Source organism: Dendropsophus ebraccatus, chromosome 11 (genome assembly GCF_027789765.1).
Source record: "Dendropsophus ebraccatus isolate aDenEbr1 chromosome 11, aDenEbr1.pat, whole genome shotgun sequence".
Lineage (NCBI taxonomy): Eukaryota > Metazoa > Chordata > Amphibia > Anura > Hylidae > Dendropsophus > Dendropsophus ebraccatus.
In genome coordinates, this window is record NC_091464.1 from 58,622,685 (window position 1) to 58,650,101 (window position 27,417).

The window sequence follows — 27,417 nt, forward strand, 5'->3', positions numbered from 1 at the left end:
GGGAGCTCTTAAACCAAAGCAATGTTCTTAAACCAAGTTTGAAAACCTGGGAGCTCTTCTTGCAAAACGCTCTTAATCCAAGTTACTCTTAAACCAAGGTACCACAGTGTGTGTGTGCGTGTATATATATATATATGTATGTATGTATGTATATGTCCCTCTTTGCTCTTCTCTAAAGTTAGGAGGTATGGTGAGCCAGCATATCCAGGCAGATGCCATTCAGGGTCATGGAGAGCTGCTTTCACGATCACCACTCACCAGCCAGTCCTGTAATCCTATTTTATCACGTGATTGTGGTTATAAGGCGCAGGCTAAACTACTCATTACCAAATATCTATATGATAAAGGCGCCAGGTGCGCACAGGCTACAAAAACTACACTTCCCGGCAGGCCCTGCGCGCTGACAGCGCCGCTTCCGGTCCTGCGTGATTTCCGGAACGGATCGGAACCCGGAGTCCGGATTCGGTTTCCTCCTACCGGTGGGTTCCCCCAGAGCTGGTACCGGGAGCAGGTGGGTGGATGAGAGGATGGGGGAAGGGGAAAGCTGCGGGCCCGGCCGGGGTGTGTGGGCCGGTGTGCGGGGAGGAGGCGGGCAGGATGGGGAAGCCGCCACCCCCCGCTCCAGCTGCCAGGCCGTCTGTTCTTTGTTGCAGCAGCCGGAGGGGGCGGCTTCCCTGCAGCTGCGGGATCACAGGCAAAACCTGGCTGTGCCAACCGATCCCGGAGCCGCCGCCGCCTGGCCGGACCCCCAGCCCCGATATACAGCGGACATGTCCGTGTCGTGTGTGCGCCGCTCATCCTACGTGCATGTGTTTAGGCGCGTATATCCGCAAATAAAGATCCCCATAAGCAGGAAGGCTACGGGTATAGTGTATGGACATGTCAGAGACTGGGAGCAATGCTGCCTATATCCTGAGCCAATACACCACTGGAAAACTACAACTCCCATCATGCTTTTTTTCTCAGGGATATGATGGGAGTTGTAGTTTTGCTGCAGTTAGATGGATTGAACATTGGTGTAAATCAGGGATCGGGAACCTTCGGCCCTCCAGCTGTTGCAAAACTACAACTCCCATCATGCCTGGCCTGGACAGCCTTCGGCTGTCCAGGCCACGCATGATGGGAGTTGTAGTTTTGCAACAGCTGGAGGGCCGAAGGTTCCCCATCAATGGTGTAAATAAACAGACGTGCTCCCACTCCTAGCTGCAGCAACTACATGCCAGGGCACTAGCAGGAGAGCCTTGGTAACCCTATAGACTGAACTACTGAGACCCGCTACTCCTAATATGTCCTACTTTGGTTGGCTGTTATGGAGACATGTTGTCATCACAACCTCTCAGTAGTGCAGCCTCCATCTTCAGACCTGTGACCTCAATCGTATATATTGGCCTAAAAATAAAAGATTACTGACAGTTTTCACTTTATTACTGGATATGCAAGATAGAAGGTGTGGTCAGCACCCAGTTTTATCAGTTCATGCCTTCTCAAGTATATATACGTTTGTTGAGCACGAAGTTTTTAGCCCCTGGAGACCGGGGTGTCCATACCAAAGAGAAAGCAACAGGATTCCTTCAGCTCGTTAAAACATTAAAATTTTTATTGTAGAAATTCTTTAAAAGAAACAGCCGACGCGTTTCGAGCCAACCCGGCTCTTAGGGTGGTATTACACAGGCCGATGGGGGCCGGATAATACCTGTAAACGAGCGGCGATCTGCTAGATCGTCGCTAGTTTACACGGCCCGATAATCGTTTAACAAGGGCTGCAAGGACATCGTTACCGATGTCCTTGCAGCCCTTGTTTAAACTACATACATTACCTATCCACGCTCCAGGGCTGCTTCTGCGTTCCGCTTCTCCACAGGTCTCGCGCGTTCTAGTTTCAGGGTGGCCTGTCAGCTGACAGGCTGCTCAGCCAGTCACAGGCCGGGGCCGCCGCGACCTGTGATTGGCCAGGCGGACTGTCAGCTGAAGCCAGAGCAAGCGGGACCCGGGGAGAACACCGCAGGAGCAGCCCTGGAACGTGGATAGGTAATGTATATTGTCAGTCGCCGGCCGCGCACTGCTATTACACGTAGCGGTGTGCGGTCAGCGCCCGACAAAAATAGGTCAGAACCTATATCAACGATCAGCTGATGATCGTTGTCATCGGCTGATCGTTGTATTTATTACATGGAGCGATAATCTGCCCGATTCGGCCGATTATCGTTCGGTGTAATAGTACCCTTAGTCATGGCATCTGGATTTGGAGTGTATCAAAGGGAAGATATGCATCCTGTGATTATCAGAAAGTAAGCTGACTCTATTCAGCCATGTAGATAGGGGAACAGAGTATTGTAGCGCCGCTATCTACATGGCTGAATAGAGTCAGCTTATTTTCTGGTAATCACAGGATGCATATTTTCCCTTTGATACACTCCAAATCCAGATGCCATGACTAAAAGCCGAGTTGGCTCGAAACGCGTCGGCTGTTTCTTTTAAAGAATTTCTACAATAAAAATTTGAATTTTTTAACGAGCTGAAGGAATCCTGTTGCTTTCTCTTTGGTATTCACTTTATGGCTATGTTCACACTACGTATCTTTCCGTCAGTAGTGCGAACTGCGAATATACGCACGTAGTTTTGAGGCTGATGCGTTTGCTTGAAAGTATGCGATATACGCCCGCACAATGCACACTACGTATGAGCTTACGGCCGGATCGTATGCGGCGCCGTGAAAAATGAACAAGACCATTGTTTGAGGACTGAAATGTTGAAACTCACGGCCGTGGATTTCCATGCGGTCCCGTACGAAGTACTTATTTCAGCGAAATTGAACTTGATTTTTCGATCCAAAAGGTTCTGTGAGTTTTATTGGACTGGGCGAAGATTTCCAAGTAAATGACCTGTTTCAGATCGCTTCGAATCAAGTTAGGGAAGCATAACTGTACTACGGGCGTATGTTAGCGGTTCGTACGCATCCGGCCGCATGTCGATTTTTTTTTTCCCATGCCCGTAGTTTCAGCCGCACATGTACGGCGGCGTACGAACTACGGACTGACTCATACGCAGTGTGAACATAGCCTATTACTGCATTTGGCTTCTAACCTATTCCCATGACAATATGGTATCTGACAGGGATCAGAAGGGACTCTCAGTAGTGCAGCCTCAAGCTTTGGGCCTGTCACTTCAAGTCATCCCATCGCAGTCTAGTAATGAGATTTTACCAACCAGTTTTCAGGTTGTCATGGAAACCTTATTGGATCCACCATCTATGGATCATCTTTTGCTGGTTATTTTTCTCTATAGTTGGACCTCACTGTGTTTTGAGATTTGCATACACACACATTTCCACAAGAACATGGCACCTGACCGGGATCAGAAAGGAACATGTTGCCACTGCTATCTCTCAGTAGTGCAGCCTCAGGCCTGGGGCCTGTTACATCTAGCAGTCCTATCTCAGCCTAGAAGTGTTTTCACATTGTAGATCCAGCAGCAATGCCTCCATCTAGTGCTGGTCCTGTGTCTATATATCAGGACATGTATAAGTGGAATCTGTATCCACACAATTTCCATGGCAACCTCTCAGTATTGCAGCCTCAGACTTCGGCCTGTGATTGTATCTCAGCCTAGGAATAAGAGTTTAGCAAACGTTTTTAGTACAGGACTCTCACATCAAGGACGCGATGACTTTATGATCAAGTAATCCACTACATGAGAGCCAATATGGCTGACATATCGCAGCTACTCCCTATGCCCATTATAGTGTGTTTACATGGACAGATTATCTCACAGATGATTGAAGCCAAAGCCAGGAACAGACTATAAACAGAACAGGTTTTAAGGAAAGATTTCTCCTCTTTTCAAATCCATTCCTGGCTTAGGCTTCAATAATCTGTTAGATAAATCTGTCACTCCATTACTCACTAGCGCCATGTCTTCTCTTTCCAGGTGTCCACAATGGCACAAGAAGGGATGGAGGAGTCGGTGTTTATATGTAAGTGTCTTCTGCGGTTTTATGGTGGTGGTGGGGATCTGTAGACCCGATCCCAAGGAGGGGGGTGCCCACCCCCACTAATGTTTCCTGTATATCGATGAACCTCGACCTGACACGCTCCTTGTTTTGCAGGGTGCGATGACTGCGGACAGTATCACGACTCGGAGTGCCCAGAGCTCGGCCCAGTGGTGACCGTCCATGACTCATTTGTTCTTAGCAGAGCCAGGTGAGCGGAGGTCAACGGAGCTGAACTGTAATACAACACATAAGCTGAGGACGAGGGGGCACTGTTTATGCAAGAAAGCAGCAGTGTTTCTTATAATCTTGGATAACCCCTTTGAGGCTTCATTCATGTTTTTTTTTAATCTGATTTCTTTTGGCGCCTTAGGCGACCCAGTGTTTTCCAGAAAAATTCTTTGTTTTCTATGCTTTTTATCATAGCATTTTTGTGTGTTTTTTTTTTTTGTCCTCTGACATTCACTAAGGGTGCCTTTACACAGAAAGATTTAATGGCAGATTGTTGAAGCCAAAGCCAGAAACAGATTATAAACAGAGAACAGGTCATAAAGGGAAGCCTGACATTTCTCCTCTTTTCAAATCCATTCCTGGTTTTGGCTTTAAAAATCTGTGTAAAGGCAGCCTAAGGGCCCTTATTCCACGAGACGATTATCGTTCGAATTATGGTTACATAGTTCTGAACGAGAAATCGTTGATCGCTCAATAAGACCTGGACCTATTTTTATCGCTGCTCGTTCGCAAATCGTTCGCATTGAATAAGACATCGTTTGCAGTAGCAACGAAAGCAATAGCAACGACAAGACAACCGCAAGAACGATCATAAGTAACTATTATCATTCCATGTAAATGGGTGAACGATTTCAGGCCATTCGCGATAGCTGTAGTTTGAAAACGTTTATTGTTAACGATTATGCGAACCATAATCGTCCCATGGAGTAGGACAAGAATGTTAGCTGACCCCCATTTTTTACCTCAGCCGTGTGATTGTAGTGTGTGTGAAAAGACTCTTACTGGGATCAGAGAATTCACCGATCCAAATTATTACAGCAAAAGCTAACTTGGCATCACAAAGGCTAGCACCTGCTCCAGGATGGCATGGGACTCCTGTAACATCTTGGACTCTTAAAGGGTTAGTCTTGGGAGAAAGTGTTTTTTTCAAAGGGCATAGGGTGTTACAAGAAAACGAAAACATTCACTTGCCCTTACCGCTCGGGTCCCCAGTGCTCTTGGCTTCTTCTGATGACATGGTGACCCTGCAGGAAGTGCTGTGTACTTATCACAGCTGTGATTGGCTGCGCTGAGTCATCATGTGATTAGTAGCAGGCCCTGTAGATAGCGCCCAGTGACACGACAACGCACAGACTATTTTGTAGAGGTGCCATGACGCTCTTCTATCTTCAGGTCATCACTTCCCACCAACCTGGAGATCAAAATCGTCGGAGACGGCACGGACGGCGTGTTTGCAGTGACCCCACTTGTCAAGCGCACTCAGTTTGGCCCATTTGAATGTAGGAGAGCTGAGAAACTGGACAAAGATCCATTCTTTCCACTCAAAGTAAGGTCTATTCATTGTAACCAGAGTTTGCTTCCTTTACATCTCATTGCATGGTTTATTGTTGTGTAATATTTATCTGCTTAGGGCCCTATAACACGGGATGATTATCGTGCAAAAAATCGTTATATCGTTCGAATTTAAACGATAATCGTTCTGTGTAATTGCAGGCAATGATTACTCGGAGCGTTTTTAACGATAAACAATCGCAAACAAGATTGTTTATCATTAACCTGAAATCGTTCACCATATTACACAGAACAATGGGGGTTAGTTAAGATCGTTACTATGATCGTTATTGCGATCGTTACTATGATCGTTTACTCCTTCTGATCCCAGCAAAACAATGAACAATGTGCGATTACACTGAACGATTAGTGAACAAATGTGGAACTTGAGCGAATGAATGTGGAATTACAGCGAATGAATGTGGAATTACAGCGAACGATTAGTGAATGATTAACGATAATTTTAGGTTTAGATCTAAATCAGCGATCAACGACATACGATCGATTTTTCGATCGTTGCCTGCGTTGCGATTTTTCACACGATAATCGTCCCGCGTAATAGTGCCCTTAGATCTGATCCTCAAATTATCGTTAATCGTTTGCTGTAATTCCACATTCGTTCGCTCAAGTTCCGCATTTTTTTTATACTAATCATTCAGTGTAATTGCAAATTGTTCTTTGTTTTGCTAGGATCAGATGGATTGAACAATCATAGTAACGATCGCAATAACTATCATAGTAACAATCGTATCTCATGATGATCGTTCTGTGTAATATGGTGAATGATTTAAGGTTAACGATAAACAATCTCGTTTGCGATCGTTTATAGTTAGTTGTTAATTGTTAAAAATCGCTCCTTGTAATAGGAACATTACAGATCCCATGCTGTGGAGAGCCAATAAGATGTCCCCTCCACCCCTCTCACTCGGTGTGGCCTCACTAAGAGACACTGCAGTTTCCTCCCTTCTCGCTATGTGTGGTTTCACAGAAAGAAGCTGCAGTTTACACCCCTCTCTTTGCTGCATGTTTCAGAGAGAGTTGCTGTAGTTGCATCTGCTTCCTACTTTGTGTCCTGCATAAGACTGAAGCTGCAGCTTCATCCCCCTCCTCCCTGTCTTCTATGCATTGTACTGTTCGGTTTTGCACACAGACATTTTAGGGGTTAAGGAAGTTTTTGCAGACAGGTTGCTGGTAATGTCCTGCGTTATCTTAGGTGTTCCAGAAGGATGGGCTGGTCGTGGTGTTTGACACCTCCAATGAGGATGACTGTAACTGGATGATGCTGGTCAGGCCGGCCACAGATTACACCCATCAGAACCTGACTGCCTTTCAGCATGGAAACGACATCTACTTCACTACCTCCCGTGACATCGCTGCAGGCACCGAGCTACGAGTGTGGTACGCAGCTTTCTATGCAAGGAAGATGGAGAAGCCTCTGCTGAAGCCCCCTATGCCATCTCACAATGGTAATGGAACTCTGGGAGGGCTGTATCAATGTTCTTATCATGAGGTGCAAGTGTACAAGCTGGGCTCTGCTACATCTGCTGCAAGTGTACTGTGTACATGTACTGTGGAGAACTCCAGGTTATGCTATGAATTGTGCCATTTTTTAACTTTTTTTTTTTTTTTAAATTGGATTAACTTGTCTCTCTCTCTCTCTATCTTTTTTTTTTTTCCTTTCTGTTCCTTTCTCCCCCCCTTCCTATTTTCTGTAGAGGTGGGATTTTTGGCATCCGAGAGAGAAGTCAACGCGACCTCCTCAAAATGCAACCAGCTCGCCTCAATGACCTCCAAGAAGATGAAAATCATCCGTCCACCGGCAGCGTTCACTTCAGGTAAACTGCCCTCTGTTATTGAGCATGGTGCATTGTGATGTTCTGCAGCAGCTGGGGCACAGGACTGTGTGGCTTCCTGCAGCTGCTGGAGAACCTCTATAGCATTGATCATCTCTAAATGTGATGTCTATGTAAATATCTGGTCAGAAATTTACATGGGAGGGGGTGTTTACAGATATTTAGATATTTATTACCTGTTTTTTCTTAGTGAGCTGCCAGGAGAACAACGACATAATTCACGTGGAGACGTGTGAGTGGGCGTGTAAAGTGTGCAACACAACATTCATAGAGCCCAGTCTGCTCACAGGTACGGATCACTGGTAGATGTAGCTGAGCTCAGCTGCAACCCCGTCCATTTCATAGACCTCGGCTACTGCTCCCATCACGCAGCAGACATGGGGACCCCCCCAAGCTCATGATCTGGAAGCTATATATGAGATGACAAACTCTGCCACATCGCTGAACTCTGCTATATACGTATGCTGAATATTAAAACTTTAGAGTGGTTCTTTGACCGGCTTGTAATTGGCCTGCATTACTTTTTAGGGGTTGTCCGTTTAGAAAACCCATTGTCGTATACCCTAGTAGGGAATCCCTCTGTTCAGGATGGAGAGAGGTTACAAAGAGCTTCTCTCTTGTTCTGGAGGATCTGCCCTGTCCTGCGTTACACAACACACACATCCTTCTCTTGTTACTGTGCACAGATCAGAGCTGATCACTGCGGGATCTGACACTGTGATCAGTTTATGGTTGGGACATGTAGTGATTGTCCAAAGCTTATACTTTCACTTTGTTTAATACAGAACATTTATTAAGCCACCTGGAGCGGACAAAGGGAATCTCTCCTTCCAGACCATGTGATCCCACATATGTAGATGGGGGTACAGTGACTGCTCCACCAGAGCAGCCTGTGGTCTGTAGCGCTCCTGCCGCCAGGACCGACCTGAAAAAGAAGCCGAAGAGAAGCCGCAAATTGAAAGCTGTGAAGGGCGACATTCCCTTAGTGATCGTGGAGGATGATAGCCCCCCAGGTAAGGATGATGCCCCTCCGGTGAGGAGCCACCACTTGTTCCATCCTGTATCTATTGGGGTTTATAAAGCTTTTCCTCTTTCTTGTAAATCCATATGAACAGTGCATGAAATGAGCATCCCATTGTTTTCAATGGGAGCTTACGTCGTAGTTCACATTGAGCTACGGTGCAATATTTTATGTTTTTCCACCATTTGAAATCTGCAGGGTAACGTAATTTGCTTTTCTTATGCATTCTGCATGGGTGTAGTATCTTCGCCCAATCCAAAATTTACAGCATAGAAAGTGAGGATCATGTATTCCGCAAATGATTTTTACAGCAGAATAATTTGCCCTGTCATCCCTATAAGGATGTCCAAAGGAGTCCTCGGAGCCTCATTTATGAATCTTAAAGTACCGGAATAGCCAGATATCCCTAAAGGGAAGGAAAACCAAGCAAAGGGATGGCCCCAGCAAGGAGACCACCAAAACCACCCTCTTTCATTCGATATCCTACTCATTTACGAGTCTACAGATATGACAAGAGACATACCTAAGCCAGGTATCCTTCCACAGACAGCTGTTTCAGGGTGTTGTCCCTCATCAGGGTGGAGTCGGGTTTTGGCTAACTGGAGAAAAGCCTTGTAGACCAATACCTGGCTTTGGTATTTCTCTTGTCATATCCTTAGGCTTGTAACTGACTTGGAAGTTAACTGATAGTTCACATAAACATACCTAAGGCTGGGTTCACACTACGTTTTTGCAATACGTTTTTTGTGAAAAACTGATGCATTTGTGTGCATCCGTTTTTCCATTGACTTCCATTATAAAAAAGGGTTGTTTTTTTTTTAATGTACACAAAAACATAGTTGTCCTCATTTTTGTGTCCGTTAAAAAAAAAAAAGAAAAAAACTGATCCATTTTAATCCGTAAATGGAAAAATGGATAAAAAAAACGGATTGCAAAAACTTAGTGTGAACCGAGCCTTATCATATGTTGCTGCTCATGGTGGGACTAATAAATCTCTCTGTGTATCTCCACCCCCCCCACCCCCGCCCCCCACCACCTCCCTTACGTGTCTCTGTCTGCAATTTTTTAATGCCTGGAGGATCACAGTGAGTTCACCAGCAACTTGACCTCAGATTAACCCTCCCCGCATTACAAAGAAGCTACAATGTTGCAGATAAGGATTTGTATACGTCAGCTGTCTTAGAAGGGAGGTGGGAGGAGGGGGGGGGATGGAGAGAAAAACTCACACAGATTTCTATGTCTTCAGCAGAAAGCAGCGCAGAAATGGGGGAAGGACACAGAATAGAGAATAACAAGTATGGAAGAAATTGTTAGTCTCACCATGAGTAGCAGCATATGAGAAGTTATGTTTGAGGGGAATACCCCTTTATCGTATGTTGCTGCTCATGGTGAGACTTACAATTTCTATCATATTTGTTATCTATTTTGTGTCCTTCCCACATTTCTGCGCTGCTGCTTTCTGCTGAAGACATAAAAATCTGTGTTTTTTTCTCTTCATCTCCCCCTCCTCCCTCCTGCCTTCCGAGATGGCTGATGTATACAAATCCTTATCTGCAACTTTGTAGCTTCTTTGTAATGCTGGGAGGGTTAACCTGAGGTCATGCTGCTGGTGAAATCACTGTGATCCTCCAGGCATTACAAAGTTGCAGATAGGGATTCATAAGGGAGGAGGGGGGAGAGACAGAAAAGCTCACACACAGATTTTTGTGTCTTCAGCAGAAAGTAGCAGCTCAGAATTGGGGAAGGAGATTGAATAGATAATAACAAGTATGGAAGGAATTATTAATCTTACCATGGGCAGCAACATATGAAATAAAACATATTTGGTGGTCTTCTTACAGGAGCCACCCTTTTGCTAGTTTTTTTTTCCCTGAAGGGATATCTGCCTATTCCTGTGTTTTGAGAATGAGACTCCATTGATGTATTTTTGCTATTTATATTTCCCAGGGGGCAGTGCACCTAGTGTTCCTGTGTTGGGTGCTTTAAACAGTGATCTGCACTGTCTTGTTTAGCTGTTCCCCCTGAGATCAGTGATTGTTTTGTCTTATCCCTATTATCAGACAGATGAGCGTTGTATATCACCGGTCTCTCTCTGCAGTGCACCATCCCATCCTGTACAGTCCGGTCTTCCCATCGGATCGCGTGGCTGAGATAATCACGGAGATCCCTCCAGATGACGTTCCTCTTCCGCACGATTCTGATGACAAGTTCATGGAATTGATGCTGGGAAAACTGCCGGCGGCCAACAACGCCCACTTACCTCCTGTCTCCAAGTGAGTGCATGAGAGGGAGCATGCTATACGGGTAAATTTAATCTACTGCTCCCTGTTATCAGCTTGAATGTAATGACCTACAATGGGACAAGTGATAATTACTATGTTATGTGCTGAGACTATACATCCCTGGCGTCAAGTGTGAGTGTCACCCAACTATTATGGTAAATAGAGATTTGCCTTTATTTTGGGGAGCCATGCTCTTGATGTCCACTGTATGACTGAATGTTGTGTGTGTGCTTGTATCCAGCAGGTTTGGTTTCCATCAGGGGAACAATACAATGAAGCGAGGGCTGCTGCTTTCAGGATCCCGGCACGGCATGAGAAGAAAGTTTGTGCGGCAGCTGGGAGATCACAAACGTGTTTTTCAATGCAATATTTGCAGCAAGGCTTTCCGCAACAGCAGCAACCTGAGCCGACACATTCGATCCCATGGTAAGAGAGTTTACCTGGACTCTGTTTAAGGTGGCTTGTGGCTGGGATATGTTACACACAAAATGTCACTGTAAGGGTACTATTACACCAAATATATATATATATATATATTTATTTTATTTATTTTTTCTCTGACTAATTAACGATAAACGACCGCTAAGGCAAATGACCCGGAATCATTCGCCCAATTACACAGAACGATGATCGTTACTTATGATCGTTCTTGTGGTCGTTTTGTCTATGCTATAGCGTACGTTTCAGCTATGACTTCCTATTACACTGAACGATCAAATGATAAAAATAGGTCGGAATTCTATCAAACGACCAAATGATTTCTCGTTGGTCGTTTAATCGTTATCTGCTATTACATAAAATGATTATCTTTAAATCCAAACGATCTAACGATTTTTCGACCAATAATTGTCCCGTGTAAGACTAAGATTTTTGGGTGATCGCTAGAACGAACCAGGAGAAGCACTAGGTTAAGCTCTTCTTTATAAAAAGTCTATGGTGCATGGAGACAGCAGGGAGAATAAGCGCTAAGTTGGCACCTTCTCCCCCACTTGTTCTAGCGCTTGGGTCTCAGTAGCCAGATAATGACTAATTCAAAACCTATGACAAACTTTTTTTTTTTCTTTTTTCTTTTAAATAAATGACATTGCTCTAGTTTTAAATAAAATGTGTGTTTTTTCTTCTGTGGCTCCACCATATAGTGGTCATAGTGTATTTTTTTTTTATTTTTTTCTTGCGCTGACCTTCAGAGGGCGCTCTTGTTTTTCCTTCTGCAGGGGACAAGCTCTTTAAGTGCGAGGAGTGTGCTAAACTTTTCAGCCGTAAAGAGAGCCTTAAGCAGCATGTGTCGTACAAGCACAGCCGGAATGAGGTGAGTGGTCCGCGTCTTATCTGAACTCCTTGTTGGGGGTCTATGAAGTCTCTGGCTTGCAGTATGTCTAATTTACTGTTAAGGAAATGCAGCTTTGTAGATCAGCTACTGGTTTGAGTATACGGCTTCAATGTTTCCTATGAATGTGTACATGCCCTTTAATGGGATTGTCCCACCAGGGGATGCACAGCTATATTTCGGATCACTCATTGCCCTTCTACTTTATCCTCGTGATGCTATAGTGTGGAGCTGTGGCCAATACACATTTACCTAGATGTAATCCACAGTAGTGACATAATAATCCTCTTGTTATCTCTAGGTCGATGCTGATTACAGATACCGCTGCGCCACATGTGAAAAGGCGTTCAGGGTGGAGGCCTTTCTGGAGTTCCACAACTGCAGGACAGGTAGGAGATGCGTCTTATAGGAGGTCCTATATCACACAGAACCTGTGGACAGGAGTGGCAGTGTTTTATAAGAGAGCATTTATGTCTTTTACTTACACTGAATTTATGAGATTAGAAAAAATGAGCTTTAGTTGGCCTGTGTAAAAGATAGTGATCAGCTGAGAAGTGAGAACTCCTGATCCTCGGCTCATTTCTTCCTTTTGAGGAAGCTTTAAAGCAACTATGTACCCACAATCTGACCCCTTATAAAACGCTTATACCTTCAGATAACTGCTTTTAATCCAAGATCTATCCTGGGGTCCATTTGGCAGGTGATGCAGCTATTGTCCTAAAAAACAACAACTTTTAAACTTGCAGCCCTTTGCCCAACGGCCGGGATGGTTTTGCATATCAAACAGGACGCGTTTTGGCTCTCTGGCCTTTGTCAACTAATCGAGAAACTAGTTAAGAAAGGCAAGAGAGCCGAAATGCATCCTGTTTGGTATGCAGAACCTACCTTGTGTGTGTGTGTGTGTGTGTGTGTGTGTGTGTGTGTGTATATAATATATATATATATATATATATATATATATATATATATATATATATATAGGTGAATGCTGGAAAATCTTTTAGGTCCATTTTATGTGACTTTCATCCTTACTTTGACAGATGACAAGTCTTTCCAGTGCGAGATGTGCTACCGATTCTTCTCCACCAACAGCAACCTCTCCAAGCACAAGAAGAAACACGGAGAGAAGAAGTTCGCATGTGAGATCTGTAACAAACTCTTCTACAGGAGGGATGTGATGCTGGAACATCACCGCAGACATCTAGAAGGTCGGTGACTGTAGTGCCGTGTGGAAGGAGTCAAGTCCTGCGACTTCAGAACTTCTAATCCTATAGTGTTTCTTGACTATATGCTGCATGACAGATTTCGTGTAGATACTTTACATGGGCTTATCTCATCTGTGCATAATGTGTTTGATATTGTGGACCCAAGTCCTGGCCTGACCGCTGTTCTTATGAACCAAACTGTTACCGGTCTGGCCAGGACTTGCATCCGTAATGAAAAACACACATGTGTGCAGCCAACCTCAGATTTCACATTGTTGTAGTAACCATGTGTATCCTGTCTCGCCCCACTCCATAGCTGTCCCCGCATACACTCCTTGCTGCAATGGCTGGGATCAGAATAAATTCCAGTTCCTTTAACAATGGAGATGCAGTGGTCAGTACTGTACAAGAGCCTAATAGGCCCTGCCAGAAGCATAATACATTGTTAAAAAAAATAAAATTTATATATACACACACAGAAGCTTAGTATGGATGGTGACACTATAGAGTACACTGTTGGCACAGCATGGCCTCTTCTATTCAGACTATTACAGTGCGGCTGTGAAGCCCAACATCCAAGAGGCTACAGGTAGGTTATTAAGCAGATGTAGCTGAGATAATTGTGATAGACCTCCAGTTGAATGTGCATCATGCAGGATAATGAGAATATATTGCAAATCTTTATATATGTGTATTAGGGGAATATCCTGTTAATCCATGTTATATTCTCCTGTCTGGGCTGGCTCCACCTACAGGAGTGAGACGTGTGAAGCGGGAGTCATCCATCCAGCAGGCAACTGACCATACCATCAAGTATAAGAAAGAGCCATCAGCCTGTCCTGTCTGTGGAAAAGTAAGTTTGTACTATGCGTATAGTAATGGATTGCTGTAGGAATGGCGCCGTATTGATATGAATTGCCCTTGATGCTTGCTTTATACCCAGATGTTCTCGTGCCGGAGCAACATGAACAAACACCTCCTCACACATGGAGATAAAAAGTACACCTGTGAGATTTGCGGCCGGAAGTTCTTTAGGGTGGATGTTTTGCGGGATCACATACACATTCATTTCAAGGTATCTGTGCTTGTCCGACTGTCTGTCCTGAGTGTTTCCTGCGGGGGCAGGACAGTCCTAATGCCGCTCCTTCATGTGTAGGATATTGCTCTGATGAACGACCAGCAGAGAGAAGAGTTTATTGGGAAGATCGGCATCTCTTCTGAGGACAACGATGACAACTCAGACGGGAGCGCTGACTCTGAGCCCCACAAGTATGGCTGTAAGAGGTGCCAGGTAGGTATCTTTTTAAAGCTGTATTATACTCCAGAGCTGCACTATTCTGCTGGAGTCACTGTGTACATGCATTACATTGCTTATCCTGTACTGATCCTGATTTACATCCTGTATTATACTCTAGAGCTGCACTCACTATTCTGCTGGTAAGGTCACACTATGCATACATTGCTTATTCTGATGTGTTGTATTACACTTCTCAGATCTCCTTTGCCCGGGGGAAGGAATACCTGAAGCACATCATGGATGTCCACGCTGAGAATGGTTATGACTGCAGTATATGTCACAGGAGGTTTGCACTGAAAGCTACTTATCATGCACACATGGTGATCCACCGTGAGAATCTACCAGATCCGGAGGTGCAGAAGTGAGTGCGTTGCGGTGTCCTGCTGTCTGATGCACATGTATCACTCAGCTCTGCTATTCTTGTTTCTCTGGCTCTACTACATTTGAAATCCTTCTGGGGTATATGAAGGGGAGGGGGTTGAGTGATGGGTTTTGTTCTCTCTAATGCAACATTTGTCTCTGTGCAGGTACATTCACCCTTGTGAGGTCTGTGGCCGGATCTTTAATAGTATAGGAAACTTGGAAAGACACAAACTTATCCACTCAGGTAACCTGCATCCTATGATGTCTCTTGTCGTCAGTGTTGGATCCTGGGTGCTTACATTGGGGTCTGCCATCTACTGACAAAACTTGTCTTTCAGGGGTGAAGAGTCACGGCTGTGAACAGTGCGGGAAATCTTTTGCCAGGAAAGACATGCTAAAGGAACATATGAGAGTCCATGACAACATCCGGGAATACCTGTGTGCAGAGTGCGGGAAAGGTATGGGACTGATGATTCACCACTGCATGACAACACTTCATGTCAGCCATCTATTGTGGTCATAGGGACATAGTATGGATCCTAATCACCATGCACATCAATATTCATGACCTATCTGGCTTCAGTAGGGTCAGTCACTTCGGTGACTTGGTTCCACTCATTGTCCTTATAACAACACTGAATGAGGCAAGAACTCTGGGCAAACAAGTTCCCTACTGTAAAATGAACAGTCTTCACCCTTATCAGTCTCCCAAGGGCTTTAAAATGCAGATTCTCAATTCTCTCCTCAGGGATGAAGACAAAGCACGCTCTGCGGCATCACATGAAGTTGCACAAGGGGATTAAGGAGTACGAGTGCATGGAGTGCCACCGCAAGTTTGCTCAGAAGGTGAACATGCTAAAGCATTACAAGCGGCATACAGGTGAGGGGTGGTATAGAGGCTTTATACTGACCTTGTATGACAGGCAATCAATGTGATTGGCAGAATAACTGTGTCTGATCACATAGTGATGATCTATCTAGAAGATAGATTATCAGTGGTTAAAGCATCAGGAACATCTCTTTAAATGGAAACTGTCAGCACCCGAGCCCTACCTAAGGTGCCAACAGTGTGCTGTAGCTGGCAGTCCCCTAGTGAGCGTGGTATTATGCACAGTCCTACTGTAATAAAGTGTCAAAGAGGATTGTTTGTGCCAGACTCTGACACACCTCACCACTCCTTCCTCTTCATGAATAATCAATGGTGCCCAGCTTCCTGCACGCTCAGCTGTCAGAAAGTGTCTCTGATTGCATAACAGTACTCTGTAGGCAGGTTATGTCTGAAAGAAACACTCAGCTATAGTTGAATCTCTGAACCCAAATGTGTTGGAGCTGTGGTCTAGGGGTAACTCGCCTGTCTAGCGACCTGCCAGAAGTTCATTCTTTGGTTCAAATCCGCTGATGGAAATTAAATATAGGTCTTTATTTTTTTCTCATTATAGTATCATTTTTAAGGCTATGATCACACTCAGTATTTTTGGTAAGTATTTTGGTCAATATTTTTGGAACCAAAACTCTGAGTGGATTGAAAACCCAGAAAGGCTATGTTCACACACTGTTTAAATTGAGTGGATGGCCCCCATTTAATGGCAAATAGCGGCCATTATTTCAAAACTGCTGTTTTAATATTACAGCAATTATTTACCATTAAATGGCGACCAACCACTAAATTTCAACAGATTTGCTGGCAGGTCTCTAGAAAGAAGAGTTACCTCTAGACCACACCTCCAGCACAGCTCCAACACACTACGGAATTCTCACGGACAATGTCCCCGGAATTCCCTCAGCTGTCCGCCCACACGGGCACGCGCTTTTCCGCCGGCTCCATAGACACCATTCTATGGGCCGGCGTATTCCGCGATCCGCTAAAAGAAGTGACATGACACTTCTTTCAGCGTATAGCGGAATACGGCGGCCCATAGAATGGTGTCTATGGGACTGGCGGAAAGGCGTGCGGGCGGACAGCTGACGGAATTCTGCGGACATTGTCCGCGAGAATTCTGTAGTTTGAACCCGCCCTATCTGAGTGTTTCTTTCAGACATAACCTGCCTACAGAGGACTGATCTGCAATCAGAGTCACCGGGGTTCTCCATTGTGTGCATGTGCGTCAATTACCTGGGGAAGAGATGGCAATAGGATACACTGCGGGAAGAAGACAAGATGGTGTGGGGGCAGCGTGATGGGCAATGTTCTGCTAAAGACCTTGTGTCCTGGCATCATACGCATGTTACTGTGACACATACCACCTAACTGACCATTATACACACAGTGATTGTAATGTTATGGCTGATCAGAGTATATACCATCTACTATCTTTTTGTATTGCTCTGAATGTCAAGCTTGTGTAAAATCTATTTTTCTGCTCAGGTATGAAGGACTTCATGTGTGAGGTGTGCGGGAGAACGTTCAGTGAGAAGAACACAATGGAGACCCATAAACTGGTGCATACTGGTAAGTATATATTGTTTGTTCCTCTCCCCCATACACAGCTAACGTCAGGGGTCATGGTGCACCAGATGACATCACTTCTGAATCCATGTTTCCCCTGACATCGGTATCATCCGGCAGACCCCATAGTCCTTGAACTCATATCGGTATTGTGTGCTTGGAGCTAGCATTGTATTTTGTAGCAGAGCTGAGCATGTGGTGTTGTTGTATCTCTGGCCTGGCTGATGATTCTATCTAGGCTATGGTGAGTCCGCATGTGAGTCCGCATGTGATCAGGACCCTAGAAGTGCATGCACTCCCATCTTATAACCTGTATGCATACTATAGCGATTACACCTTCTGTACATGGAGGCTTTATGTCATGTGTTTGGTTCTACTGCAGTGGGCAAGCAGTGGGCCTGTCTGGTGTGTGATAAGAAGTACGTCACAGAATACATGCTCCAGAAGCACGTCCAGCTCACACATGACAAGGTGGAGGCTCAGAGCTGTCATCTCTGCGGAACCAAGGTCTCCACCCGTGCCTCCATGAGCCGCCACCTGCGGCGCAAACATCCTGAGGTTAGTCACTGAAATCGCATGACTAGTCTCTGACCAGGCTGCATCCGGGTCATCATAGGGCTTGTCACATCAGGAGAACTCCCATCATTAGGCAGATCCACTATGATGGAGGAGGCCGCTGTAATCCAAGATAATAATGCAGTAATCTCACATAATGTCCCATGTCTGGGAAGCTATATGTTATTATAATTTATTCATGTGACACAGCAGCTCATAACGCTAATAATTGGAGGGCCCTGATGACAGTCCCTTTAAGAGCTATGGCTCCACCACCAATAACGCAGTATACAGGAAGCTCCTAAGCTCCCCCTAGTGGTGACTGTGGGCAGCCAATATGTTAGCATATTATTCTGTATCTATGCAGAAATTTGGAGATATATAATATTTTTATTTATTTATTTAGTAGAGCTCTTGTACTATAAAGATATATTAAGACCTCAGAAAGCCATAATTTCTTCTTTACATAAACAAGGCTGCTTTCTTCCAGAAAAGCATCACTTTTTCTATTGAAGTGAATAGAGTTAAGTTGTGATACCACACACAACTTGAGGACATGGGGTGGTGCTGTTTTGGGGAGAAAGCAGGCATATTTTTCTAACCCCTTTTAAAATTTCTCAACAATGTGTTAATATTCGCTTCCCCAACAAAGGCTTTGACTTTCAGAAAAGCGCACAATGACTTTTTGTCCTTCACTTAACCTTACATGTATTGGGGCAAAGGTGGAGCCGAAACCCCCACAGGTAATAGAATAATGAGGTCTATGTATTCAGTGCTATGAATGTAGCGGAGCTGAATGCGTTTACTGGACCCCATCATTCTAGTGATCAGTAGGGGGACCCAGCTATGGCTGATATAAGGTGAGCCGGCCCTCTAATGCACCTATATATAATAGACCTTCCATGTAAAAATGTAATAAGATAAACCTAATCCACATCAGGTCCTATCTTTGCGGATAGAAGATTTGAACGATCTAGAAGAGCAGACAGCCATTGACGAAGCCTCAGTCATACAGGTAACCAGTACAAGGCTCTGGGGCAGATATGTCCCATCTACCCCCTCTATAGTGGTGGGGGTCTACTTACCAGTCTTCTGTAATGTTCTGATGCACAGCTTCTTAGTAAAATGATCCATATTGAAGGGGGATTCCAGCTTTTTGTTATCTTTTACTGTGAGGATAATCTCATTGGGTTATCTGTGACTTTACATTAAAAGGGTTATCCAGCGCTACAAAAACATGACTACTTTTCCCCCTCTCTTGTCTCCAGATTGGGTGGGGTTTCAAACTCTGTTCCATTGAAGTAAATGGAGCTTAAAGGGGTTATCCAGCGCTACAAAAACATGGCCACTTTCCCCCTACTGTTGTCTCCAGTTTGGGTGGGGTTTTGAAACTCAGTTCCATTGAAGTAAATGGAGCTTAATTGCAAACCACACCTGAACTGGAGACAACAGTAGGGGGAAAAGTGGCCATGTTTTTGTAGCGCTGGATAACCCCTTTAAACTCAGAATAAAGGGGCTGCAATAGACTATCAATGTGTGAATGGTGGGGGATTCTTTAGAGGGAAGAAGCTGCTCCACTTGCAAGGTCAGGGATAGGGAACCTGTAGTTCTCCAGTTGTTGCAAAACTACAACTTCCATCATGCTTGGACAGCCAAAGCTTTATCATTCACTGCCCAGGCATGATGGTTGCTGTAGTTTTGTAACAGCTTGGGGGAGGCAAGTATTCCCACGACCTTGTGCCAGCAGCTTTATGGTCCATTTGGAATCACCTGGCTTTCTGCACTGACTGCTAATATGTGATCTGACTGTAAGGATCCTTTTTAGACATAACAATCTCTGGCTGTTCGTGGCTGCCACCAAGTACTGATCGTTGAAATTGGCACTGGTGTGTCTTTAGACTGCACAATTAATTGAGCAGCCGGGCTGCATGAATGATCACTGCATGGTCCGTGCGCCCATTTCAGTATATCAGTGATCACACAATATGCGATCTTCCGATGAAAACGCACAAAAACACAAGATACAGACCCACTACAAACATGAAAATAGTTAAAACAGCCCCCCCCCCCCAACTGCCAAAAAAAACCTTCCACAACAATGAGGCTCTTGGTTACCATTTGAAAATGGTGTAAACTACCCCACCACGTTATGGTGGCCTCATACACAGGGCAGTCCTACACTGTACTACGGCCTCTCCATGGCCTATGCTCTGGGCATGCAAGTTCTGTCTTATATCGGCACAAGTAATTACACCACCTGGGTGGGATAGGTGGAGTGCACCCATCTGAAACACAGAAAAAAACGTGCTCCTGTGAATAGGAGAGCTGAACAAATTTTGTCTGATCTTCCGATGAAGCATCTTGCCACCCCTCAGCTGATCGCTGCCGATTATCGGCAGAAGCAAGGTTTCAACATCCACGTTCTTTATCAAGCACACAGAGGGTGGGGAGAAAAGGTAACTTGGATAACATAGATCACATTTTATTAGTGATCGATACAGATCGTATTAGGAGTCAGTGCTTGTTCGGCTGTTGGGTAGTTTTGTTGTTCCGAAAAAAATCTTCAGCTATTGTCCCCTCATCTCCCTGTATTAAAAGAGCATGTTCAGCTGTTTGTAATGAAGGGATCACATTGAAGGGGTTATCCAGCGCTACAAAAACATGGCCACTTTCTTCCAGAGACAGCACTGCTCTTGTCACCAGCTTGGGCGGAGTTTTGCTGCTCCGTTCCATTGAAGTAAATGGAGCTTAATTGCAAACCACACCTGAACTGGAGACAAGAGTCGTGCTGTCTCTGAAAGAAAGTGGCCATGTTTTTGTAGCACTGGATATCCCTTTAAAGTGTCACTGTCGTGAAATTTTTTTTTGCAGAAATCAATAGTCCAGGCGATTTTAAGAAACTTTGTAATTGGGTTTATTATCCGAAAAATGCATTTTTATCATTAAAAAGCAGTTTGAAGCTCTCCCCCCTGTCTTCATTGTTCTCCTATGGAGAGAGCTAAAGAAAAGACCAAAACAGGACAATAAAGAGTTAATCTACAAATCCCTCACGGGATATCTCTACTGACCATCACCAGTGACCTGTCTGAGCTCGGATTACAGCTGTCACCCAGCTCCGTGCCTGTAATCCTCTGTTATCTGCTTTCTGCTGCCGACTAACTCCCTCCTTCCTCCTCCCCCCTCCCCTCTCCCTAGAGCAGACAGGGTACGTCTCCTGCAACAAGTCACAATTTTCAGATTTTTTGGAGTGGATGAAAAAGAGGAAGGAGGGGGGACCTGGGAAAAGGCTTTTTACATGCAGATAATGGCAGATTTGGCTAATAAACCCAATTACAAAGTTTCTTAAAATCGCCTGGACTATTGATTTCTGCAAAAAAAAAAATACGACAGTGACTCTTTAAGAGTCCAGTAAGCTGTGGATGTATGAGATCATTCCAGCAGTGTGCTACAGCTGGGGCCGTGTAATAGCACCATGCTTCATGCTTTACATGTATGGAGCAATAAATACTATGTGACCCTCACCAACCACACATTGATAACCTGTCCTGAAGACATTTCGTCATTTCTAGAAAATATCCTAAATCTTCTATAAGACGTGTCACGAGATAACAAATATTGGGATTGCCTTTAAAGGACAACTTCTGCCAAAACTATTTTTTAATATGTTATTTCTTATGGAAAGTTAGACAAATTTCTAATATACATTAATTATAGGAATTGCACATATAGGGCTATTTCCCTTAATTTAGTAGATCAGGGAGACTTCAGGGTCTCTAAAATACTGTGACGTCAAGAATCGGGGGTGTAATTATAATGGAGTTTCCAGCAGGGGACGCACTATATATATAGAAGTCAATGAGTACTATTGACTTCTATATATAGTGCGCCCCTGCTGGACACTCCATTGGAATTACAATGGATGTGTATGTAAATGTAATATACAGTGTTTTTGGTTGAATACATTTATGGAATACTTTGGGGAGCAAGTGTTCTTGCTCCCCAAAATAATAAATGTATTTAACAGTACATTTGGAGGGCACCGAGAAGGGAGGGAGGGATGTGTCTATGCATCTACCTCTGTTCGTGACGCCACAGTATTTTAGAGAATCTGTGTCTCCCTGATCTACTAAATTAAGGGAAATAGCCCTATATGTGCATTTCCTATAATTAATGTACATTAGAAATTTGTCTAGCTTTCCATAAGTAATAACATATTAAAAAATAGTTTTGGACGGACTTCTCCTTTAAGTCTGCATACAACAATTTCCTTTATTTTTCCCCTGATGCTGCTGTATTTCACTACTTCTTTTCTCTTTCTTGCGTTTTGAAGTCTGTTGTTTGTCCTAGGAAATGTGTGCTGCTTGTGTCCCCTGTACCCCGTCTCCTTGTGGCCCCTGTACCCTGTCTCCCTGTGGATGTCCTGAGTCTCCAGCAGCCACATGCATTTTATAGCTCCATTCATTGTGTGTGGGACCACCTGAGATCACCTGGCTATATCTGTCAGCTCCCATAGAAACCACTGCTCCATTCAAATGAGAGACTGGGGACTCCCCAATCCTATGATTACTTAGTGTGACTGCTGGAACCCAGTGATTTTAAGTTTATCAACTTTCCAGTAGGGAAAGGAAAGTCTTTCTGGTGGGGCAACTTCTCTTTACTTGCCAGGACAACCATAGCGCAATTGGGTTTCTAGATCTGTCCCCATTGTAGCGTTTGTATGCTGCTGTATACATGTGGGGTTTACCCGGCGGCTGTAATTGTGTCTCCTCACAGCCAGGGTTAGGTGAAGAGGATGAAGACATGCCAAGGGCCAAACAGATGCGGCTGGTGGCTGCTCATGACAAAGATGGTGGCGAGGTGGAAGAGGTGGTACACGGGGACTCTGAGTATGTGCAGTATAGTAACAAGGAGGTGGAGTTCACCAGCGGCCCCGGAGAGGAAGATGGCTCTGCGGTGGAGACCCTGCAGCAGGTTAGAGATGTGATATTTTGCACAAATGATCTACCTGTGGTAATGACATGTTCCCTAGTGAGTGTGGAGCATTGTGCTGCTCTTCTGTTATTCCTCCTAGAAATGTACAGCTAAACTGATAGCTGGGTGTTACCATTCCCCCTTCAAAAGGTGCATCCTTACACAGTGATGGTGGTCGTCCTACTCCATTGAGAAGGGGAATAGTAACAGCAATCTGACACTGTTCAATCACATCCACACCAGTTAGCTGGTTAGGGGATAACCTCTTTTAAAGGGGTACACTCATGAATTTCTTTCTTTCAAATCAACTGGTAGATTTGAAATTTTACCTCTGTCCCTGACAAGAACTGTCCAGAGCAGGATTCTTTTCTTTTCAATCTTTACAGAGATATAAAATATAGAGAGGGTCTTAGGTGAGAGGGGGGGGGGGGAGAAACCAATAGAACCATGGGTTGGGAGGGGGAAGTTGTATATGAAACAGAGGAGAAGAGAGGGAAATGAGGGAAGGGGTAGAACATTTATTCGGACAGAGAGAGGGGGTTGGTGCCCATAAGAGTACATATTCGGGGGAAAGTGGGGAATTTGAATTGGGTAGTTTGGAGATCCAGAAGGACACTTGTTCCCAGAATGGGCGAATGGCACTACAAAACCACCAGATATGGGATAGTGAACCTCTTTCTCTAATGCATCTCTAACATGTGTCATTGGGTGTGAGTCCATGATCAAACAAGAAGGCTGGGGTTCTATACCACCCAGCAAACAACTTGTAGGAGGCCTCTTGTACTTCTACACATGTGGAGAAGCCATGAGAGTGAGTCGCCATAAATTTCACCTGTTCTTCTGAGAAGACTATCTGGAGCTCCTTTTCCCAGGCTAAAATACGGCGTGGTTTACTATCCTTATTCATGGTTGTAAGGTGGTGATAAAGTTTAGAGATGGCCCTTTTAGGGAGGCTGGAAAAAGTGCTAGTGTTTCTAATTAGTTGTTTGGCCTAAGGAGTGATACTGATTTACTGTATCTTTTCTATGGGGATTTGCTACTGCTCTGGACAGTTCCTGACAGGGACAGAGGTGGCAGCAGAGAGCACCATGTCAGACTGGAAAGAATACACCACTTCCTGCAGGACATACAGCAGCTGATAAGTACTGGAAGACTTGAGATTTTTACATAGAAGTAACTTAGAAATCTATATATCTTTCTGACATTGGTTAATTTGAAAGAAATTATTTCTCTTTCCTGGAGTTCTTCTTTAAAGTGGTATATGTTGTATAACTGAGAGGGTAAGTGTCCTGTGTCCTGTCAGGGGCATGTTTGCTGATAATGGAAGGGATCAGTGACTTTTTCTTCTTTTAGGTTGTGGTGACGATCAGCGATGGAAATGTCCCTGCTCCATCCTGCACAGTGGGTCTGACCAACATCACCGTCACACCCATCACCACAACGGCAGGGGCGCAGTTCGCTAGCTTACAGCCGGTGGCAGTGGGTCACCTGACTGCTCCTGACCGCCAGCTCCAGCTCGACAGCTCCATATTAACTGTAACCTTCGACGCTGTGAGCGGCAGTGCTGTGCTCCACAACAGACCAGCTGAGCTGGCAATAACCGCAGCCCAGGAGGCTGCCGGCCCACACCCAGTTGCTCACTTCATCAACCTTACCACATTTGTCAATTCCATAGCCCCGCTGGGAGGGCAGATCGCAACAGAGGGACCACTGACATGGAGGGCGGTACCTGTGGGTGAAACTTCGCCTCCAACAGAAGAAGATCCGCCTCCGGAGCAGACAGACCAGGACCCTCACACTTCTCCCACACAGGACGGAGAACCGGGGGAAGCGGACTCACAAGAACAGATGTACACTTACTAAACTATTAGTCACTGACTAAGCTGGAATTAACGGTTACTGCAAAGTTATGTGTTTTTTTTTTTTCTTTTTCTTAATGCAGTTATAAAATTTAAGGAAACCCAAGCGGTTGAGAAGACCAGGAAATAATTCTCAGTATTAATGTTAATAATGGACATTTCCCCTTTAAATAAATAATAATAAAAAAAAATCCCCAGTGATTGAACTTTTTCAGTCTTCCTACTTAGTTCTGTATCTGGGAATAGTTAGGTGACAACCAATATGGCCACCAGTGCAGTGGTTGTCACCCAGCATTCCCCTGGCAGTACTTTTCATGAAGGATTCTGGAAAAGTTGCGCTGGGAGCTGTAGTGGTGGCCATATTGGTCGTCATCCAGCTTATATTTACTGGGGATTTTTTTGGGGGGTGGAAATCCTACAAAGACACTTCCAGGACCGATCATGGAACAAAATATTGTGCAGCTTTTTTTTTTTTTTTTTTTTTTTCTCTCCTTCCTCCTTTTTTACTATGTAAAATATAATTTATTGTCGACAATGTGTCACATTCTTTATTATACCTGGAAAGTGTGAAATTCCTAATAAATGATCCATCTCGCTGTGGGGGGTGGAGATGAGTGCATCCTGGTATCTTTTTATACAGTCTGATTTCCTTCCAGATACCTCCAATAGGAGGTGCTAGAGGGCCAGCTCCTTCAGGTATGTTTATTTGCATATTCTTTCCCAGGGAGCATTGTATGGCATACGACTGATAGGGATGGGGAACCTTCAGCCCTCCAGCTGTTGCAATACTACAATTTTTACCTTTGGCTGTCCAGGCATGATGGGAATTGTATTTTTGCAACAGCTGGAGGACCAAAGGTTCCCCATCCTTGGCCTTTGAGACTCCCTATGCCAGCTAGGGGCTCCTCAAGGGCATATTATAACAATCTGAAGTGTGTATTGTAAGTAGTGTAATCCCGCTGGGCATCTGAATGTTCAGAGAGAGCTTCATACTGGAGTAACAAGAATTTGTCTCCTACAGAATATATGGAAAGGGGATCCTACGGCCCTCTAACTGTTGCAAAACTAAAATTCCAGTCATGCCTGGACAGTTGGAGGGCCGCAGGTTTCTTATCCCTGTAATACAGCAGAATGTTTCTCTTCAGGAGTGAGTGTGATAACTACAATGACCACTAGATGTCAGTAAGATACTTTATTGGTTTTTATGCAAAATGACAACAGTAGCCACAAGGGGGCAGCAGGAGAGTCTCAAACCTCAGCCAAAAGTGGTGACTCCTACTAGGTGAAAAGTAAATTGGCAATAGGCAAGAGCCATATTAGATCTGTACATGAACATACATCTTGTGATTGACACTGGTTTATAGTGACTTTAAAAAGATCAGTCATATGGCTCTTTCCAACAATCAGCTGTCAGACAACCCCTAGCTATTAGATGTCCTGTCGATGTCCGATTTTCCTGCTGGTTAGAACGGCCAGATCAGCTGATCACAAGCTCTTTTACACCATGATATCATCCAGAGCAGAGGTGTCAAACTCAGGCCCTCCAGCTGTTGCAAAATACAATTGCCATCATGCCTGGACATGGTTGCCCAGGTATGATGGGAATTGTAGATGTGTAACCGCTTGAGGGCCTGAGTTTGACACGTGTCATCCAGAGGGTGGATCTGGGGGTAGCCATATTTTTCTAACCCTGGACAGTGTGTCCAGTATGATGTGAACAGTGGCAGATATCGTACTGGATAAACCCTGACCCTTGACCTGTTTTATGCAATACACAAGCATGGCACCTGCTCTAGCTGTAATAGAAGCCTTGAGCCACATACTGCCCGTATTACCTATGTGGCCCCTACAGCTTCTATAGGCTCTATGGAGGGCAGGACTGCTAAAGGTATATAATGCCGCAGGGGTGGTGTAACCTGGCAGTGGGCGTGGCCACATACTGACTGTCTCTCTATCCCAGCAGACCATTCTTTCATGTCTTGCATCATTCTCTGTGTACTGTCACCTCAAACAGCCTGTAGCTACAAGTGACAGCTCTGCCATTATTTACCCAGTAATGTAACGTCACATACACATGCAGCTATGATACTTCTCACGCACGTTGCTAGAGGTGATGGATGGTAAATAGTAGCCGAGTTGTGTGTGATGATGTTCCGCAGCAGCTGAGATGTATTATGATGTTCCGCAGCAGCTGAGGTGTATTATGATGTTCTGCAGCAGCTGAGGTGTATGATGTTCTGCAGCAGCTGAGGTGTGTATGATGTTCTGCAGCAGCTGAGGTGTGTATGATGAGGTTCTGCAGCAGCTGGGATGTGTATAATGATGTTCTGCAGCAGCTGTGGTGTATGATGAGGTTCTGCAACGGCTGTGGTGTATTATGAGGTTCTGCACCAGGATGACTATGGTGCAACGGAGTTCTTATATAAATAAAGCTATAAATAAATAAATAAATATATATAGTGTGGTGCCTTGGATTTCGAGCATACTTCGTTCCGGGACCGTGCTTGTAATCCAAATCCACTTTTATACCAAAGCAAATAGTAAGTGTATAGTAAGTGCATAAACCTGGAGAAACAGCAATTTGTAGCTACAGGATGGGGATGCAGCTCAACATAATGTACTAGCTTAGTAAAACAGGCTACAATAGAGAAGCAGGGCTGCTGTCAAGTCTGCGTGGTCACATGACA

At 44.6% G+C, this 27,417-nt stretch overlaps 1 protein-coding gene across 9 annotated transcripts; it reads left to right on the forward strand.

Moving 5' to 3' along the window:
• Nucleotides 1–429: 429 nt before the first annotated feature.
• On the forward strand, nucleotides 430–25,343 carry PRDM15 (PR/SET domain 15). Of its 9 annotated transcripts, none has more exons than XM_069945477.1 (25): nucleotides 430–479; nucleotides 3,928–3,973; nucleotides 4,106–4,199; nucleotides 5,393–5,546; nucleotides 6,765–7,017; nucleotides 7,267–7,386; nucleotides 7,595–7,693; nucleotides 8,190–8,417; nucleotides 10,524–10,698; nucleotides 10,949–11,133; nucleotides 11,895–12,016; nucleotides 12,336–12,423; nucleotides 13,075–13,242; nucleotides 13,938–14,092; nucleotides 14,183–14,314; nucleotides 14,396–14,530; nucleotides 14,734–14,897; nucleotides 15,064–15,143; nucleotides 15,238–15,357; nucleotides 15,648–15,779; nucleotides 17,265–17,343; nucleotides 17,720–17,903; nucleotides 18,841–18,915; nucleotides 22,674–22,871; nucleotides 24,225–25,343. In XM_069945477.1, the coding sequence occupies exons 2-25, from the start codon at nucleotides 3,937–3,939 to the stop codon at nucleotides 24,732–24,734; spliced, it is 3,687 nt and encodes a 1,228-aa protein (XP_069801578.1). In that variant the 5' UTR covers nucleotides 430–479; nucleotides 3,928–3,936; the 3' UTR covers nucleotides 24,735–25,343. The 9 variants fall into 9 exon arrangements, with proteins under 9 accessions (XP_069801578.1, XP_069801579.1, XP_069801577.1 ...); XM_069945478.1 differs by having other exon boundaries at nucleotides 431–511; nucleotides 17,265–17,348; nucleotides 17,728–17,903; XM_069945476.1 differs by having other exon boundaries at nucleotides 431–511.
• Nucleotides 25,344–27,417: the final 2,074 nt, after the last annotated feature.

Excerpts from the sequence above, each read along its gene's own strand:
- PRDM15 (XM_069945477.1), top strand. The coding sequence starts at position 3,937 with ATGGCACAAGAAGGGATGGAGGAGTCGGTGTTTATAT. Across the intron at positions 8,418-10,523 it reads GGAGGATGATAGCCCCCCAG|TGCACCATCCCATCCTGTAC; the intron begins GTAAGGATGATG and ends CTCTCTCTGCAG. Across the intron at positions 15,144-15,237 it reads ACACAAACTTATCCACTCAG|GGGTGAAGAGTCACGGCTGT; the intron begins GTAACCTGCATC and ends CTTGTCTTTCAG.